This window comes from Falco cherrug, chromosome 18, assembly GCF_023634085.1.
Source record: "Falco cherrug isolate bFalChe1 chromosome 18, bFalChe1.pri, whole genome shotgun sequence".
NCBI classification, from domain to species: Eukaryota; Metazoa; Chordata; class Aves; order Falconiformes; family Falconidae; genus Falco; species Falco cherrug.
In genome coordinates, this window is record NC_073714.1 from 1,949,382 (window position 1) to 1,967,492 (window position 18,111).

Consider the following 18,111-nt stretch of genomic DNA (forward strand, 5'->3'; position numbering starts at 1 on the left):
GCACAGAAGCCAGAAGCTGTTTTTTTCCCTGGCAGGGCAGAAGGCAGCTTGGGAGTCAGGGCCACCCCACAGTGCTCAGCTGCAGGTGACTCCCATAGAACTAATTTCAGTTGCTTCCACCTGTAGCCTGACTGAGTCCTGCCCCTCATCAGGGATGGTAAAAAAATGGGTCCAAACACCTGCACCATGACCCCATGACCTCGCGAAAGAACCATCTGGAAAACCACGAATGACAGTCTTCACTAACTTATTTCTGGAAGCAGGCTCAGAGCACACTGAAGCTTCCTGTGGTGACCATATGCTGCACTCAAGACACACACAGACGTTTGGCCAGGAGGGCTTACGGCACGTCAGCCTCTGCCTTTCAGGGGAACTCGCCCGATCGGGTTTTCTGCAACAGGCTTGCAGTTTCTCACTGGAATGAATAAAGGACAGAAGCTGTATTTATTGCGTTAATCTCCATACCAGGAGACTCAAAATGATTTTTATTTCTCCCTTATATTGCATTTCTGTAACTTTTACAGTATTAAAATGATTAACAAAAGCATAAAACTGGAAACAAAAACAATCATTGAGAGTGTCTCCTCCGGCACTCCAAGGCCCATCATCAGCAGGGGCTGCACTTGTGTATTCGCACCCGCACAGAGAGGCTGAGACTCAGTCCTTGTAACAGGACGCACTCTGTTCTCGGAAGGGAATAAACTGCCTTTCCCAGGAAGCAGGAAGGCACTCAAGGCATGGGCTATTTTTAAGCCTGGCTGGTGGGAATCCTCAAGACAAGGTCCTGGTGCTTCACTGGATAAGCACTCTCAGGGCACGTGCTTTATATGTCCATGTCAAACTGTTCTTCTTCACCTGTTGAGAGGGACAAAACCCACAAATGAGTCCTCAAAGCTTCACATTATATACCAAATATTTTACTGAAGAAACAACTGTCAGATGTACTTTAGAAATATGGCAGTTTGGACTTAAAATCTGGATTGAGGCATCGAGCTTGATATGAAAACCATCTTGTACAAGCAAAACATAAGCTCTGTGTGTAGAGGGGATCCTACAGACAGGCAAACAAGAGCAGGGGCAGAGCATGCCCTTTATTTATTTCTACCCCTGGATTTCCTTGTAAAAAGCAACATAAAGAATAATGTTTATGACATCAGTGGTACAAACTTCTGTTACCAAAAACACAAAAGCACATTTCACAACTTATTATCTCTACAGCTGTTACCACAGCTCACGCAATTTGACAGGATGCCAGCGTGAGCAGCGATGATCTATTCCTGAGGGCAGACCTTCCTTGGAAGAGTCACAGCCAAGCTGGCATCCAGCATGCAGCCTGCATTTCAGTTTGCCAGAGAATCCAGTGAGCCACTGAAGGTCACAAAAGTGTTTAAAAAAACACATTAAGCAATACTGACTCCGGAAAGATTTTGCTTAGAGTGAGCACGGACACCAGCTAATGAGCATTCAGACCTTTATTTTTAGAGAGAACATAAGTAACTTGAAGCGACCTGAAACTACCAAGTAATCTCACGTAATTAAAAAACCCCACTGTTCAAGAGCAATACTTGCTCGTGTTGCTACAACTGTGCCAATGCCCTGCTCTCCTGTGGACTAACCTCTACCTGGCTATCACACACACCTACAGGCTTCTGCTGAACCCACTACAGACAGCAACGGATACTGGATATTTGATATATACAAAGCAGGTATTATTATACCCTAGCTACGGAAGTTGAGCTTACTTGTACACCAGAATCTGCCTTGCTGTCAAAAAAACAACAACAAACCAAAACAAAACAAAAAAGGCAAAAGGAAGTTACAACTCAGGCTGATACTAAAATCCCCAAACAAACTCTACTCTGAGTTGTAATCTGATCTTTTTAAAAAATGCAAAGCAGCTACAAAATGGTCCAGGACAGAGAGGCAGCAACAGCTGCACCCGTTCTCTCACTACCAGACTATTAATCCAGTAGCAGCTCCCCATATGCTAAATTAATGAGAATTAAGTGATCTAACTAAGATTTAACTAATTGAAAAAAGTCTCACATTACTGGGGACCACAGCAGGACCAAATAGCATGAGAACCTCATGACCAAGTAACATCAAGCACATGTTGATTTTACAAGAAGTTATTAGAGTATTAACCAAAGATTATAGGGATCTCCCAGCTCCATTCCATGTGTAAACGTTGGTATTTCTAGGAAAAAGCAGTGTACTTCACTAGGTTTTTTTGCCTACACTCACCTGCGCTTACTTTCTCATCACAGTTTTGGACATGGTTGTTCTCAATCTTCAACTCCTCCACATTTGGGCTTGTAACACCTGGAATGTCCGGAAGGTCAGAAGGTGGTGTTTTGGCAACCGGAGAATTACGGCACTCCATCAAAAACTTACGATCATAAATAATCCTGGTACCTGTGGGGAGACAAGAGCACTGTCAGTTTTTAGCATTTTGATGCATGAGTACAGCTGGGCCATCTTCACAGCCAGATGTGTAAAGCAACAGCAGGAGTTGTATGTGCACTGATACCTATTACATAGCACTTACTCTGTCATTTCATGCTACCTTGCAGGAAAGGCAGATACCGTTAACACTAGATTTGCCAAAAAAAAAAAAAAAAAAAAAAAAAAGCAGCAAGCACGAAGCACCAGCAGCAGGTACCCAAGTAACAGGTAATGCTAGCAGCCTGTTACAGAGAGAACTAAAGACTCCAACACCCAGCCTGATGCCGCGTGCAATAGATCCAGCCCCTTCCACCTAATTCAACATCACAACACCCCCCAAAGGAAACAGAGTACATTGAATTTCATTTCTGATCGTAAACAAGCTATTCTAATTGTCAGGGGCTAAGGACTGTAGGTAGACACAAGTGTACACCACACCAGGCAGTAGGATGTGGCAGAGCCCAGCAGAAATTCCAGCACAGGCATTTGCTTTCGCGTACAGGGTGCTGACTGTCCAGCACAGTTACATACCCCTTCCAAAAGGCTTGAATACAAGAACCGTTAATGCCCGCCTGTTTTAATGGTTAACCAGACCTGCTCTCCCTGCCCTACGTGCAACAAACCAGCTCCAGCGCATTACAGCAAACCTCAGTGAGAGCAGAGCTCTGCTCTGGGCATGGATTTCTAGGAATACCACTGGACTGAACAGCCTGTTCCTTATAAAGGAATTGCGCTGGAAAAAGCTCAAAAACCACACACAGAAGAGGGATCCCTCCAAACAGACCCCAGCCTTAACCCATAAAGTACTGGAAAACAATGTTTTCTTTCCTCAAAAGGAGGCGTGCAAATCCCCTCTCTGGGCCAGGCCCTTACTGCTCTGCTCCTGGTTCCAGCAAGAGGGAAAGGCAACTCCCCTTGTGCGCTCCCTGAAAAGCATTAACTGAAAGTACACAGGTGTAGGCAAACAAGCTCCCATTAACATCTGTCCTGGAACATTAAGCTCACTTTATTTTGAAGCATGGCTATAAAATAATGTAACCAGGTATCGTGTTTCAAGAAACTTCTCCTACCGAGTTCCCAAAACACTGAAAACCTTTTCCTTAAAAGATGTTAAATTTGAGTTGCTTCAGTGGATCCAAGAGTAGATCTAACTGACACAGAACGGTGCTCTAGCAGTTGGCTGGATTTGAGAAGGCGGGTGGCTAGTCCATGAGTTAAGCGTTAAATTCCTGGGAGGTTCACAGAGGAGGACAGAGCTTCCAAGAACTGCAGCTTGTGTACCAAGTATCAGGAGCACAGTTCAGACAGACAAGAGCTTCCATGCCTGGTTCACGTTCCTCTGACAGTCACATGCCCAGAATTTACGAAAGCAAACACCCTGCAACCAGCCGGACCAGGACACCCAGCCTCAGCTGTCAACAGGCACGGCCGGAGGCCATAAATGGGCTCCTTGAGCACCCAAAGCCGAGTTAACAGCAGCTCTGCTCCTGCTGCAAGGGAGGTTAGTATGTATTTAGTAGGAAAGACTACACCTGATGGGGACCACTCTGCCCCCTGAAAGCCCTTGTTACACTGTGGCTTCAACAGCCGAATGCCTCACTGCACAGCTTGGAAAGTCTGGATGAGAATGTGGTTCCCTTCGAGTATTTTCATCAGGATGAAACACCAGATTTGAAGCAGTGGCTAGTACATCATCTCACTCCCTTTCTGCCAAATACACACATTTTGCTCTGGTCCTGATGGAACACAGGTGCTGTGAACTGTGCTGCTCCACAGGCCATCCCATGTCCCCACTGAAAGGGCCAACACCTCTGTGGCTGAGCCCGCAGCACTGGAGGCAGCTCTGTCTGCAACGGGCACTGCGAGCACCAGCAGCTCAGCACCCACTCTGCACTGCTCACAGCAAGCACCACAAGCACTGCGGCTTGCTGTGCATCTTGGCTCGTGATGGACCGAGCTGGCAGGACTCCCCAGATACTACTGCACATGGGCTTTACTTGAAGACAATGTCTGCACGTGCCCTTGGCAATCAGACAAGGAGCCAGGACAGGCACAGCGGGAATCCTGAGAACCGACTACACTTAAAGGTCATATATCATCTCTTACATGCTCCTCCATGATCCTTCATACTGTTGTTTTTTACCTCTGCTGACTGCTGTAAGAAAACCAGCTGCTGCCCGTGATGGCAGAGGACAGGATCATAGAGACCTGGGAAGGTAGCTGAAAAAGGAAAAATCAAATCCTTTCCCCTAACTGCTGGCACCAAACCAAGGCCCAGAAACCACAGCAAAATGCTGCTCGCTCACATCTGTCCCACAGTGGGCTGTAGCTGCTCCCTGGGTACTGGGAGAAGAGGGAGGATGCTTCAGAGCATCACAGCACATGACTGCCTGCCCTCTTCAGAACAGCCCCTTTTATCCAAACTGCAGTTTAGGCTGTTACTTCAACATCTCTGGAGACTCAAAAGCAACCTGCAGAGGAAGAAAAGTTTGTGTTTTTGACCACAAGCAGCAAAGTCAGATCAGAGTAAAGGTGGTAATGAAAAAACTGGTCTAAAAAATGCCTGACAACTGGAAAAGCAAGCGTTCCCCTAATCTTTCCAGGTCAATAAACTTGGCTGTTAGATGCACACAAGTCAGCACACTGTAGCTGTGGAGTACAGCCTTTTCAAAAGCCTTCAGTCACCCCACACTGCTGCTGTGGGTTTCTCACTCTGACATCAAGACCTTTTTCCACCACTCGTATCCCCAGCGCTGCCTACAGCCGAAGGGGGATGACTTCAGAGATTACAATCCTCAATTCTTCTCCAAAATTAGTCAGAGGTTTTGCACAAGAAAACCAATTTGCTTTTTTTCTTCCAATTCTTCAGATTTAACCTACTGCTTTGCAGGAAATCTCAGACTTTTTCCAGTGAGCTACACATGTTGAGCATTTTCAACAAAAGGACCTAAAACAAGCGGTTCTGAAACCCAAGATTATTTTTACAGCAGTCAGGGCTTATATGCAAAGGAGCAATGCAAAGTATTCTGCCTGAATCAGTGGATACATGGGTCAGCAGAAAACAGATGAAGAGAGCACAGTGAGGAAGCAGAAGGGCTCCAAGTCCAAGTTGGCCTGGCCCCAGCGCTCTTTAAAGTGCACTTCTGTACATCAATCTGGAGAGTTTGGTGTGAAACGTATTAACAATGTTTTCATGACACCTCTTCCTGACTGTACAGGCCAAGGAATTCTTTGCAACAGTGACCATCAATGCAAACCAACAACCCAAAGCTAACATCCCCCCACCAAGTCCTTCAGAAGTTTTAAATCATTCTTCCCTTTAGCACCCAAAATCGACACTGGAAGGCGAACAGGCAGCACAACCTGTCCTCAAACAGGCTGGAGACAAACTAAAGTATCACAAAGTCATAAGAGCACTGTGGATTTTGCCAGGTGCGCACACCCTAACAATAAACATGATTTGTGTTTCTCCTCCACACTGTAGACATTCATTAACTCCCCGGAGACAGAGATGATAATCCTGGAAGGCTCATTATGCTGCACAGCACTGTTAATTGTTCCTCTCTACTCTGTTACTCAGAGCACATGAATATAGCTGAGAAAGTCATTCTCCTATTTTCCATGGCATAATTACTGCAAGTGCTATTTAAGTACTTCAGTTATTTGCTGCTTTCAGAGAAGAGAGAACATATGGCAAAAACAACACAAGAACTTCAGATGCCCAACCAAGCTTTTCTGCACAGACACAAAAAAATCAAGCGAGTCAGCAAAGCTGACTTCCCCCTTCTCTCTGAATTTTAACTCCTGAAATACTGTGTTGTAGAGATTGTAGGCCTGAGGGACAAACAAAACATTATCCTCTGCCTCCCATCTAGTTCATTCTTTTGGCTGAAATTCAAGCATGGTTTCATCATTCCTGCTGCTCACATTTATCTCTTATGTAGCAGCATGGGGGGGAGGAAATTCTTAAAGGTATGGAAAAAATTATCTCAGACCACTGATCAGCAGGAGCCCAGGCAGCTGCCATAGCTGGAAATACACACAACTGATTTGGTCCCCAGTGTCATCATCTGGAACAGCAGTCACTTGTCTCGAAAGCCAAACTACTCAAAACGAACAGACACTCAAGCAAGAGATGTGGACCTTTCAGAGGGACAAGCCCTTTTAGGATCTTTGCACATTTATGTCCCTGCTGCTGTATGTGGGGACAGAAGGCACAGGCATGGCTAAGACGGATGCTAAGCCTACAGGTTTTGTAATTGCAACCCCCCTTAGTTGCCTCAGCTCAGAGCAAGCAGTGAGCACAGCCAACTCCCACAATCCCACTATCCTTATTTGAAGACCCAGTCCCTAAGAGATATTGTTCCTGGCAGCCGCACAGGCGCAGCTACGAGGGCTGCACAACGGGACTCGCAGCAAAGAGAGAGGGAACCAGCCCACTGCCCTTGTGCGGTAGCAAAGCACTGCACTTTCAGAAGTTAGAGCACCCTGGGACAAGAAAAAAAAAAAGAGGTCCCAGGGTTTACATACTGCCAGATGAAACAACAAATATTAGAGATTAGAATTAATAAGTAACCCAAATCAGGAGATGGATTTCCTCCCTGTGAGGCTACCCAGAAGCACAAACAGCAGCCTTGCTTTCAGCATAGGCAGCCAGGCAGATGCTGTTGCGCTGCCCCAGCTCCAGCACACTCTGGGGAAGGTGGAAGCCCCCCCAGGATCCCTCATTTTCCCTTGTAGCACAGCAATGGCCAAGCTCCCAGGGAAAAGCCTGGCCTTGCTACACCAGACCACGGCCCAGCGAGGGGGGACCCCCCACTGCCAACACACGGGGCTCCCCTGCAAGACAAGAGCCCAGGCGCCAAGTCACCCCTGAAGCGAGAACCCCCATGCTGCTGCTGCCCAAACGGGGCCCCTCCCCACACACCACCCGCAGAACAGCAACCCCCCCTGCTACCCGTACACCCCCCAGCCAAAGCAAGGCCTCCCAGACAAACCCTAAGAAAAGTGAGAGCCCACCCAAGCCCTCATACAGCCCCTGGGCAAAGAAAGGGTTCCCCGCTACCGATCCCCAGACAAAAGGGATAGGCCCCCCACCGCCTTCCCTGGACGTTCCTCTGGTCAAAGCGAGAGCCCTCCCCCCCAGAACAGGTGCCCCCCAGCTCCCCACACGCCGCCCGCCGACACATGGGCCTCCTTGTAACCCCGCGCTGGGGTAAGAGCCCCCCCCAGGGGGTCACCCCATTCCCACCGCAAAACCGGGGCCACTACCCGCACCCGGAGGGGAGGGGGGCTCCCCCTCGAGCAACCCCCGCCCCGCAGGGAGAGGCCTGGTACCGGCCCGCCGCTCACCGCCCGGCGTGGTCCCGAAGACGGTGCCCCCCGGCGTGGTGCTGTAGTCGCCAGGCGGCAGCGGGGCACCGTCAGGCAGGGCGAGGCATTTGCCAGGGCCCGGGATGTCGCGACTTGGCGTCTGCCCCTGGCAGCAGCGGCCCGACATGGCGCCGGGACCGGGGCGCTGCTGCTGCCGCCCTGCCCGCCCTGCCCGCCGCTTCCGCCTGCGGCCACGCCCCTTCCGCCGCGGGGTGCGACGGGAGACGCGGGGGGCGGGGCCTGGTCGGGGGCGGGGCCTGGTCGGGGGCGGGGCGCGCTCAGGCGCACGATGGGTCCCTGTGCCCGCCGGCCCCCCCCACCCGCGGGGTGCTCCCCCCTATTTAGTGACCCCCGCCTGCCCCACACGGGGCTTCCCGCTGTGGGAGGTCTCGGGTGGTCTCCGTGCGAACCCTGCGGGGACAGATGTCTGCCTGCCTGGGTGGCTGACCCCCATCCCAAATGGCTCTGCCACCTCCGGCGTGGCTGGCAGCAAACGCCGGGGGAGGAGGGGGGGCACGCAGCGCGTGTCGGCCCGCCCACACGCCGTGCCCCCGGGGATGCGGGAGACCACCGGGCAGCGCTGCTCCGCTTGGGCTTTTTCCTTAAAATTGGTGTTTTTCTTAAATTTTGATGAAATAAAGATTTAAAGAGCAGCTGAGGTGCGGGGAGGGGGGGGGCAGCGGGGGGCGGCGCTGGCTGCGCGGGACCCCCAGGCTGGGCAGAGCTGGGGTGCCCCGGGGGGAGCCCGGCACGAAGCCCCCTGGGATGGGCAGACCCCGCACCCCGCAGCGGGACCACCCTCCACACCTGCTGTTCAGCCCTGCCTGCCAGGCGGGAGGCAGAGGGGTCCCTGAGCCTGGCCGAGGGGTGGCATGGCCATGAAGGGGGCGACCCCCAGCAGTGCCCCCGCCACCCTGCCTGGTGCTCAGCACACCGGCCGCCGCCGCCACCCCCACGCCGGTGTGAGCCATGGGTGCCTCTGCCACTTGTGCTCCCAGATTCCAGGCGGCGGAACCTGCTGGAAAAAGCCCCTCGGCTCTTCCTCGCCCCCTAGCAGTGCCCGCAGGACCCCTGGTCCGCAGGACCCCTGCTCCGGTGCTGACGCGCCAACAGCAGGGATGCGGGGAGCCAGCGTGGGTGCCGGTGGCAACGGGGGAACCATGGCGGTGGCCGAGCAATGGCCATCCTGGGAAAGGGCCTTGGGGCTGCTGCCCCGGTGCAGGCGGTGGTGGGACACAGCCAGCCCCCCCTGCCCACAGCTGCCATCGCCCTGGCCCCAGCACGCAGAGCTGGGTGGCACGCTGTGCCGGGTCCTGCCGCCGCCACCGTCGTCCTCCCCTGGCCCGCTTCCACCACGCTTGGCTCCGGCACCCCTGGCTCCTGCAGCTACCCAGCCACTGCCCGCATCCTGCCCAGCCCCAGGGTGCTGGGGGTCCCCAGGGGGCTCTGAGCCCTTTCCCCAGGGCAGCGTTTGTGTGGCCAGGGCAGTGGTCTCCTGCCAGGCTTGGCTATGGAGAGGGGTGCTTCAAGGGCTCTGTGCCCCGAGGACCCCCAGGACCCTGGGCAGGCTGCTGTGCCCCCCGGGACCCCCGAGACCCCGAGCAGGCTGCGGTGCCCCCTCAAAGACCCCTGGGACCTCAGGCAGGCTGCGGTGCCCCCCAGGGACCCCTGAGACCCCGAGCAGGCTGCAGTGCCCCCCAAGGACCCTGGGCAGGCGGCGGTGCCCCCCAGGGACCCTGGGCAGGCTGTGGTGCCAGGCAGGCAGCCCTCGCCCCGTGTCAGCTGCTGAATCGATTACGGGGCGGTGGGGCAGGAAGATAACATATCCGGCTGTGCCGAATGACATCAGCGCTGACCCCCAACCCAGCGAGGCGTCCCGCCGCCGAATAACAAGGTCCACCGCCGTTTCCTCCTCCTCCTCCCAGAGAATGGACCATTACGGGGTCAAGGAGCCGGGGGGTCAGGGTTTAAGGGCACATCCTGGCTGGGGTGGAGCAGGGGGCCATGAGCCCCCACTGCATTGGGGCATCTGCCCTTGGCACCTGAGGGACCCCTGGGTCAGGGTATGGGCGAGGACTGGCTGCAGCACTCGGTGCTGGGGAGGAACGCTTCAGTGTTCAAAACGCCATGAAATGCCCTTTCTGGAGATGTCCCTTCAGGGCATGGGACTCTTTCTGTCCATGGCTTCTCTGTGCCATGAGACCTGCAGGTGCATCCCCATCAGGGGGGCTCCCGGGAAGCACTTGGGGTGCCCGGGAGACCCCGAAAGGCTCCAGCAGAGCTGGTCAGTGCGAGGCAGCCAGTCCCCGTCCCGGATCGAGGATATGGATGCTCAGCTCTCGCTGCCTTTGCTTGGCTCTGCAGAGCTCCAGCCCATCGTGGGGAACACGCTGCTCTCCCGGGCTGGCAGCGACATCCTTCCTGGACTCTGCTGATACAATCTCTCCCGCTGGAGAGGCCTCCCCAGAACCCAGCTGGCACCGAGTGAGTTGGTCCGGGATGCACAGCCCAGAGCCCTAACAATAGCCTTTCCTCCTCGTCTGTCGCTGTCTCCCATTTCCCACACAGGCTGGAGATTAAAAAATAGCAAGAAGAAAGGGGAAACCACCTGGACCCCTGGCCAGGGAACAACCAGCCCTGGGCAATAAATCTGGTGCCTCGGGTAGGGCAGGACCCCTGTGCCCCCTGTCGCTGGGATGTCTGGCATTTCTCTGCAATTCTGTGCATGGGGACGGCACCGACAATCACCAAGAAAAGAGGCCAAGGGGGACACAGTGACCCCAGCCCTGCCACAGTGCCACCGCCCCAGCACCTGCCAGAGCTCAGCGCTCCTGGCAGCAGGCAGGGGACCAGGGATGCTTCTGGCCAGGGGGCTGTGAGATGCCCCTGGACACCAGCTCCTGCTGCTGTGGCACTGCCTGCTCTGTGCCAGCGGGCAGGGAAGATGCATCATGCCCTGGTGTCTGCATGCCCACGCCACCAGCACCCATGGGTTTGTTACAGCATCTCTAGGGCATTTCATCTGCAATTTCCCTGGGCAGCTGATAGGGCTGAAACCCCTTCATCATCCTCGTGTGATACAAGGTTATTGCCTTCTACATCGGGAGCAGAATTGCTTCACATAAGTGTCCAACTCCTCGCCCGCTCACCAGCAATTGCACTCTCTTTGCTACTGACCTGGTTTAAATCCCCTTTAGTTGCGCAGGGGTGGCTCTTTGTAAAACACTTGCCCCTCTAGCAGGCTCCCAAGGAGGGAAATCTGTCCTATAAGTCGTGAAATACTGAAGTTTGCATTGCACACATGTTGGCTGGGGGCTGTGGCAGCCCATTCCCCGCTGCCCTGCAGCCACTGGCATGAGAGCAGCGAGGGGCAGCCCCTGCCCGTCCCCGGGCTATCGCCAGTGGCACTTCCAGCAATACTAACCGGGCTGCTGATTACAGGAGGGTTTGCTGCAGACAGGAAGAAAATAAATCAAGAGGAGGATAAACTTCTGCATGGTGAGCAGCAGGGACTGATGACTTTCATCTCGCCCCATCCGTCATCTCCCCATCTGCGTGGCTCCCATGTGGGAAGGCTCACCTCCAGCCCAATGCCTCACCGCATCGATCCATGGGTGGAAAATGCAGCTCAAGCCCCACGCAGGACAGGGTGATGGTGGGTCCACCAAAGTGACCCCCCGGTGAGGATGTCCCTGTGCCGCAACATTTCCACACCATCTGTGTTTACATTCCCCTCCGATTGCCTGTGGAGATAATGACAAACCCACATCCACTTTGCCCGCCCAAAGGCTGTTTGTGCAGATAAAATTTGCCCCCGTAAACAAGCCCATCCTGCCTGTGGGAAGTGCACCCCCGCCCTGCCCGCAGCCCTTGGGCAGGAAAACCCTCGCCAGGGCTCGAGGAGACCATGGCCACCAGCGTCCCTGTCCCCTAGGCGCAGGCCAGGGCTGGTGCTTGCTGGGGGTACTCGGCACCCCAAAACACACTCCTGGGACATGCCATTTGGTTTAAGCTCTTGCAAGGGAAATTTGGCAGAGGCAAGAGCATCCCTGTGGGCTGTCATGGTGTTGGCACATGCCTGTCACCGGTGTCTTGCACATGCCATGGCTCTGCTCACACCTGCAGCGAGCCCTGCCCCGGTCCGAGGGGCTGCAGGGCTCTCCTGTGCTTCGGGTGTGGGGTCTCAGCTGCTTGCGGGGGGAATACCTAGCAGAAACAACTGCAGGGGGGAAAAGTGGAGCAGCGAGAGCAAATGGCACCAAGTCAGACCCCCGGGAGCCGGGATGCATCTCTGGATGGGGAGGGAAGCCTTTGCCCGTCAGCCAGAGGCTCACACCTGTGCCCTTTGCACGGCACACAGCATTGCTTTGCCGCGTGCTATCTGGCTCCAGCCTGCTCCGTAGGTGGGGCTGGGAGCTGGCCTGGAGATGGAAGGTATTCCCCAGCGAGCCGCCCACCCTTCAGTATGGATCCTGGGCTCTTCCCTGGGCAGGAGCAGCAGTGCAGTTGGGCAGGCTGTGGAGAGGATGCAGCTTTCTGCGCAGCCACCCTGGCCATGGGGTCCCAGCACCCAGAGTCCCCTTGCCGCCCTTGCTGATGCTTCAGATCGCTTGTGGGAGCCAAGAGGCCCATGTGCCAGTTAGAAAAAAAAATACTCATTGGTCCTTTTCTGACCTCAGAGGGGCTCCATCTCTCTGCCAGCCCGGCAGCTCCTGCTGGAAGGTTCCCCACTCTTACAATACCCTGCCCTGCCTGGGGCAAGCACCCTCTGCCCTTCGCAACCATGAAATGCCTGGGCAGGGAAAGGTTTTCCTTCCCTGCGGGCACTGAGAGCAAATTTCACTTGGCAGCCCGCTGCCCCAGGCCGTCTGGGTGATTGAGCACCAGGATGCTCTGGCAGGCTTTGGAAACTGGCTTAGGTTCTGCCTTCTCCTCTGGGCTCCCGCTGCATCCCTGGTGCTTTCACTGCAGCCACAGGACCTTCTTATTCACATCTTTGCCTCTCCCCACCTACAGCACGCCGGAGTCACCTAACAAGCGGCTCGTAGTGCTATTGCACAAGTGTAAAAGCTGAACTCTGAGTGTGATGTGAACCGTGTGCCAATGGAAACACCCGCCTGCACAGCATGCCAGGAGAAAGAGCTGGGCTGAAGGTGCTGCGGGTGCTGGAGCTGGGCTCTGGAAGATGGCTCCAGGCACTGATGAGGGTGCCCAGAGCTGTGAAATCTTGCTCAGCTCCCAGGCTGGGGGAGGGAGTTTCACCTGCCAGGGCAGAGGGTCCCAGAGCCCCTTACAGCCCCAGGGGTCTCCATCCCGGTGGGCAGGGTGCTGGGGCAGGCACTTCTCCCAGCTCCTAGACATGAGCTCTGGGATGCAGTCTGCCAGGAGAAACCTTTTCCCCATTTGCTTCCCTTAAGAAGGAAGTTTCTGACAAACACCGGGGAGGCAGGAGGAATGCATGGGTTAAAAATAGCTGCCAAGGCATGGGAGCCACCACCACTGCCACGGCCAGAGGCCAGAGCCAGAGGGGAAGCGCCTGACCTCTTTCTCCTTGTTGTTGTTGTTGTTGTTGTCTTTCCACCCTGCAAACATCGGGAGCTGGAAGCAAAAGCAGCCCAGGGGCTGCACAAGAAGAGGCGAGCCCTTGCATGGGCGCTGGGTACAGGGTCAGGCCCAGGAGGGGACCAGGGTGCTGGGAAGCAGGGATGCTGTAGGGTAGGGGGTACCCGGGTACCACCAGGAGCTTCAGCAGGTGCTGCCTGGTGCAGCGGGATGCGCTGCGGGAGGCAGCCACAGGCAACACTGGGGCTCTGACACCTATGTGGCACGTGGAGGTTTGGCACTGAGGTGGCATGTGGTGGTTTGGCTGGTGTCCTGTGGCCGTGGCCGGGCTGGCAGGCAGCTCCACTCAGGCTGCTGCCCCTCATTCCCTCCCGGATCCCTGCCTGGCTTTGCCCAAAGCAGCCTTCTCTCCCCACAGCAGGGCTGGATCCTCACCCTCCTGCCCTGTGGCTGGGGCAGAACCAAGGAAAAAGCACCATCAGGATGCTCCTCTCTTCCTTGGAAACCTCTGCCTGAAAGCACAGCTACTCTCTGATATTTTTTTTTGTTGCTGACATTTTTTCACGACAGTTTCCACACGATTTGTGAAATCTGTACCACTGTTACTGCAAACTTCACCCTCCTTCCCCCCCACCCTGTTTTTCTTTAGCAATAACTGCAGGAAAACCAGAAACAATGGAGAAGGAGTTGGAAAAGGTCTGTAAAACCTTTGCAGATCCCAGCAGCAGCACAAGGACTCTCACTGGTACCAGGGGTACCTGTAGCTGGAGGGAGATGGGAAATACTGGGAGTGAAGCCCTGCTGCGAGGTGTGTTAAAAATGTCAGAAACTGGGAATAACTGCCCGCAGGCGCTGATCTTGCTGCTGCCGCAGGCTTCCCCCACAGCAACATGGGAAAGAAAACAGCTTTATTATGGTTTCTTTTTTTTTTAATCTGAAAACATAATTGCACAGGGGCTTGGGGGGCAGGAGAAGGACCTGAAATTGCTTTAGCATAGCCTTTGACACTGGCCGGGTTTCAGGATCTCAATGCCCCTTTCCCTAATTCTCACAATGCTGCCGTAGCCTTGGGAAGAGCTGCAGCCCCGGGTTGCCTGCTCTGAGCAGGGCAGGATCGGCCCCAGCAGCGAGACCTGTGCCTCCATCTCCTCTCTGGTGGGATGCGGTGCCTCTCACCACCGTGGTGGGTAACAAGCTGCATTCGCTGTGCCAGGTTTCTCACCCCTCCAGCCCTGTCTGTCCCCACAGAGCCACCCCGGGGTGCCCCAGGTGAGGAGGACGGATCCCACCAACCCTGCCCAGCCCCATCCTTCGCCCTGGAGGGCATTGCGGTGGGCAAAACACTGTGGGAACAGGCTAATAAACAGGGAATTGAATGACCTCAGCCCTGCCTGCGCAGGCAGCCAGCAGCAGGCTCTGACCTTCTCGGTACCCAGGGTACATGCTGCCTCTTTCATCATTATCGATGCATTTGCTCCCAGGAGCTTCGCTTGGAAAACAGGATGTGAGCGTGTGAGATGGCCGCTCGCCCTCCCAAATAATGTGGGAGCTTGGAGCCTGCCATGATGCTCCTGTCCCTGCCGCTGCGGGAAGCAGGGCTCCGAGTCGGGATGGCAGCACCGGAGTGGCACCGGGCTTACACCCCGTGCTCTGCCGCAGGTCACCAGGTGAGCAATGGGTTATAAGCTGTCCCAGATGCAAATCACAAACCCTGCTTAAGCCCCTGTAAAAGTGGGATACATGCTGCCCTGCAAAGGGAAGCATTTCCCTTCGCAAGTACGGTGGGATATCGAGCGTGCCTTGAGGAACCCACACTCTAAACCAGCAGCTTGCGGGAGTGTCAGTGAAACAGCACTTTTTATGACACAGAGAATTTTTCCTTTCCTGCTGCTGCCTGTGCCTGAGCCCCAGCCAACACGATGCTCCCACTCCCAGAGCTGCACTTGCGCTTACCAGAGGAGGAGAGTTTATATAGAGCCGAGAGTTTATGTCCAGCTTCCTCCAGCCTTCCCGGGACAGGCAGTACCCAGTGGGTTAAAGCTTCATCACAGCGTGTTTATGTGCCGACAAGGAAACATGATGACAGATAATTCCAAACAACTTCAAAGCAAGATTTGTGAATCTGATATGGAAACTATTCCTAAAGTCTCAGTTCAAGAGCCCCAGACTAATTACCGCTGCAGACATTAAAGGCAGAGCAGGACCCACTGCCAAAAGCGCCTGGCCTGGCCTGGCCCCGAGCCCACCCTGCCAAACCCCGGGCCCCCTCCCCATGCCACACCGCACTGCTGGGGGGATTTGGGGTGAAATGATGCTCCTTGAGCAGCTCTTGCTTTGGCAGAAGGTAGAGCCTCACGCAGTCCTCACTGACCTCCTGTGCTGTCCCCAGGTGTCCCTGTGGCCCTGTGTGGGTGGGCAAGGGTCTTCCCTGCAGCTGGGAAGAAGGGTCTTCCCTGCCCAGCAAGAAGGGGTTAATGCTGAGCTGGGATGCAGCCCCCTCCACCTGGGAGGCACTGAGGGATTAGGGAGGGAGACTGGGGAGGTGGTGGGACCCTGGGGGTGGTCAGTGCTGTAATGGGCAACCTTCCAGGGGCTGGTGGCTTGTTCTGGTGCAGGTAATGGCACGGGGTGTGTGACTTTGGGCTGTGGGTGGCTCTGAGCCTGGCTGGGTTTGCTGTGGAGGGGGTGTCTCGTCAGCCCCATGCAGCATTGCAGGGTGATGGGGGGTCTCTGGGCAGAGCTTGCCAAGAGCCCTGTGCATGGGGGGATGTGGGGAGCCTGTGGGCTCCTGGGCTGGTGGGATGTCCTTGCTGTCCAGGGACAGGTCTCAGGGGTGCTAGTCCTGCCTGAGCCTGCTGCCCTGCACCTGCCTGGGTGCTTCCCCGGAGAGTTTGCATAAATAAATCATATCCTGAAGTTACTGAGGGCTTTAGCAGTCGCTCAGGCTGCTCTGACTAGGCTGCGGCACATGAGCCAGGAGGAAGGGTGCTGTTACATTCCTGGGGTGTGTGTGGTTTCTTGGGGAAACTTTTTTTTGGAAACCAGGGAGGAGAATGAGTGCTGATGAGGCTGCAGGGGTGCGGCACCCATCCCAGAGGTGCTGGTGCTCGTGGCTTTCCCAGGCGGTGGTGGTGAACTTCTCCAGCTACCCTTGCCCTTTGCTCTGGGCTGGGGATTTGCGCCAGCACAGCTCTGGCTCTGAATTCCATGGACGGGCAATGCTTTGCAACACAAGCCTGGCTCAGGAGGGGCTCTGGCATGGTCTCTTACTGGTGCAAAGCTGAACTGCATCTCTCTGGGTGCAGTAGTGCCTCTCTGCTGCTCTGCTCCCTGCACCCATGCCCCAGGATGGACAGGCAAAAGCCCTCAAATGCTCTGTTGGCAGTTTCAGCACAATCACTTGCTGCACTGTGTTTGCTTTCTGACCTTCTTCCTCTATGAGGAAGCTGAGGATGGCTGAACCAAAGGGGAGAGCAGTGAGGCCACACCGGGAGGGGGATGCATGTATCCCCACTGTTGGTGTGCCTGCAGCAGTGATGGCAGAGAGCAGCAGTGCCGCTGTGCTGCCTGCCGTGTGCTAGTTTTTATCACTTGTTCTGTAACAGCAAGTATGCAAACAGCCTGCCAGGGGAGAAAGCAAGAGTTCCCAGCTATAAAAAGCTTTTGTTTTATCCTAGTGTGGCATCAGCCTGGCTCAGCCTTGGCAGAGTCTGAATGTGCTATGTTTAATGATGCTGGGAGGCAAAGCTGGCGCTTGCCCGTTGCTGCCTGGTGTCTCCTCCCGTTGAGCCTCAGCCCATCCTCAGTGCCTGCCTGCCCTCCTGGGGCCCAGCAGCTGTGCTGAGCTCACAGATGCAATTATGAATTGGACATGAGGGACAGAGGATTAAAACTGTGCTTAATACCTGAGATGGCAGGTCATGGGAGCTTGGGCAGGGATCTGATAGCTGGTGCCCTCCTCCTTGCCAGCTGCTGGCGCACAGGCTTGTGCCCCCTTGCCCAGGCTGGGTTTGTCCCTTGGGCAGGCAGAAATGATCCATCCTCCCTTAAGCAGCGTTGTCCCAGTTGTATCTGCACAGGCACGCTGGAGTAGCTTGGGTCTGGACAAGGTCTGGCTCTCCAGTTTGCAGGTGAGAGGGTCAGTGCCACGGCTCGGGCTCACCTCGCAGCCCTGAGGCCGGCTGCACCCTGACAGTGTGACACCAGCACGTCACCCCTCGGGGAGCATTGCCCTTCCCCTAAGTGGGCTGGAGCCAGACCTCGCGGCTGCCAAGCTCCCGCAGTCGTCACAAGCTCCCCTCTATCTGCTAAATGCCAGGCACTGATTTATCTGCTTTACACGTCTTGGATCATGGCTCACCCACACCCCTGGCCAGGGGGATTAGTGGAACTAGAACCGTATGTGTGAACCTGAAACACTTCATTAGGGTTGTTGTGTGCGTGCAGCCTGCTTGGGGTGGATAAGGCTGTGGGACAGGGATTAAAACAGTGCAGGGACTTTACATCCACTTCAACAGGAGTGCCAGCACGTGAAAACTTTAAGATCAGGGAGGGTGATTTACACCTTACACGGGCTGAGGATGCCAGTGCCAGCCAAAGTGGGTTGCCCTGGCCCTGCCAGGGGGGCTGCGCTGGTGCACCAGCTGGAGAAAGGTGGGCTTGTGTCCAGCTGTCTCTGAAGGACCCCAGGATATTTCCTCAGGAATCTACAAAAGGGTGTTTGAGCTCCTT

At 55.2% G+C, this 18,111-nt stretch overlaps 1 protein-coding gene across 1 annotated transcript; it reads right to left on the bottom strand.

Moving 5' to 3' along the window:
* Positions 1-443: 443 nt before the first annotated feature.
* On the bottom strand, positions 444-8,009 carry EIF4EBP1 (eukaryotic translation initiation factor 4E binding protein 1). The gene is made up of 3 exons (XM_055696223.1): positions 7,798-8,009; positions 2,245-2,415; positions 444-855 (listed from the first exon to the last, which is right to left on the bottom strand). Exons 1-3 carry the CDS (start codon positions 7,943-7,945, stop codon positions 824-826), a joined length of 351 nt encoding a protein of 116 aa, XP_055552198.1. The 5' UTR covers positions 7,946-8,009; the 3' UTR covers positions 444-823.
* Between the last annotated feature and the right edge of the window lie 10,102 nt (positions 8,010-18,111).

Excerpts from the sequence above, each read along its gene's own strand:
- EIF4EBP1 (XM_055696223.1), bottom strand. The coding sequence starts at position 7,945 with ATGTCGGGCCGCTGCTGCCAGGGGCAGACGCCAAGTCGCGACATCCCG. Across the intron at positions 2,416-7,797 it reads CTTCGGGACCACGCCGGGCG|GTACCAGGATTATTTATGAT; the intron begins GTGAGCGGCGGG and ends GTCTCCCCACAG. Across the intron at positions 856-2,244 it reads TGATGAGAAAGTAAGCGCAG|GTGAAGAAGAACAGTTTGAC; the intron begins GTGAGTGTAGGC and ends CCCTCTCAACAG.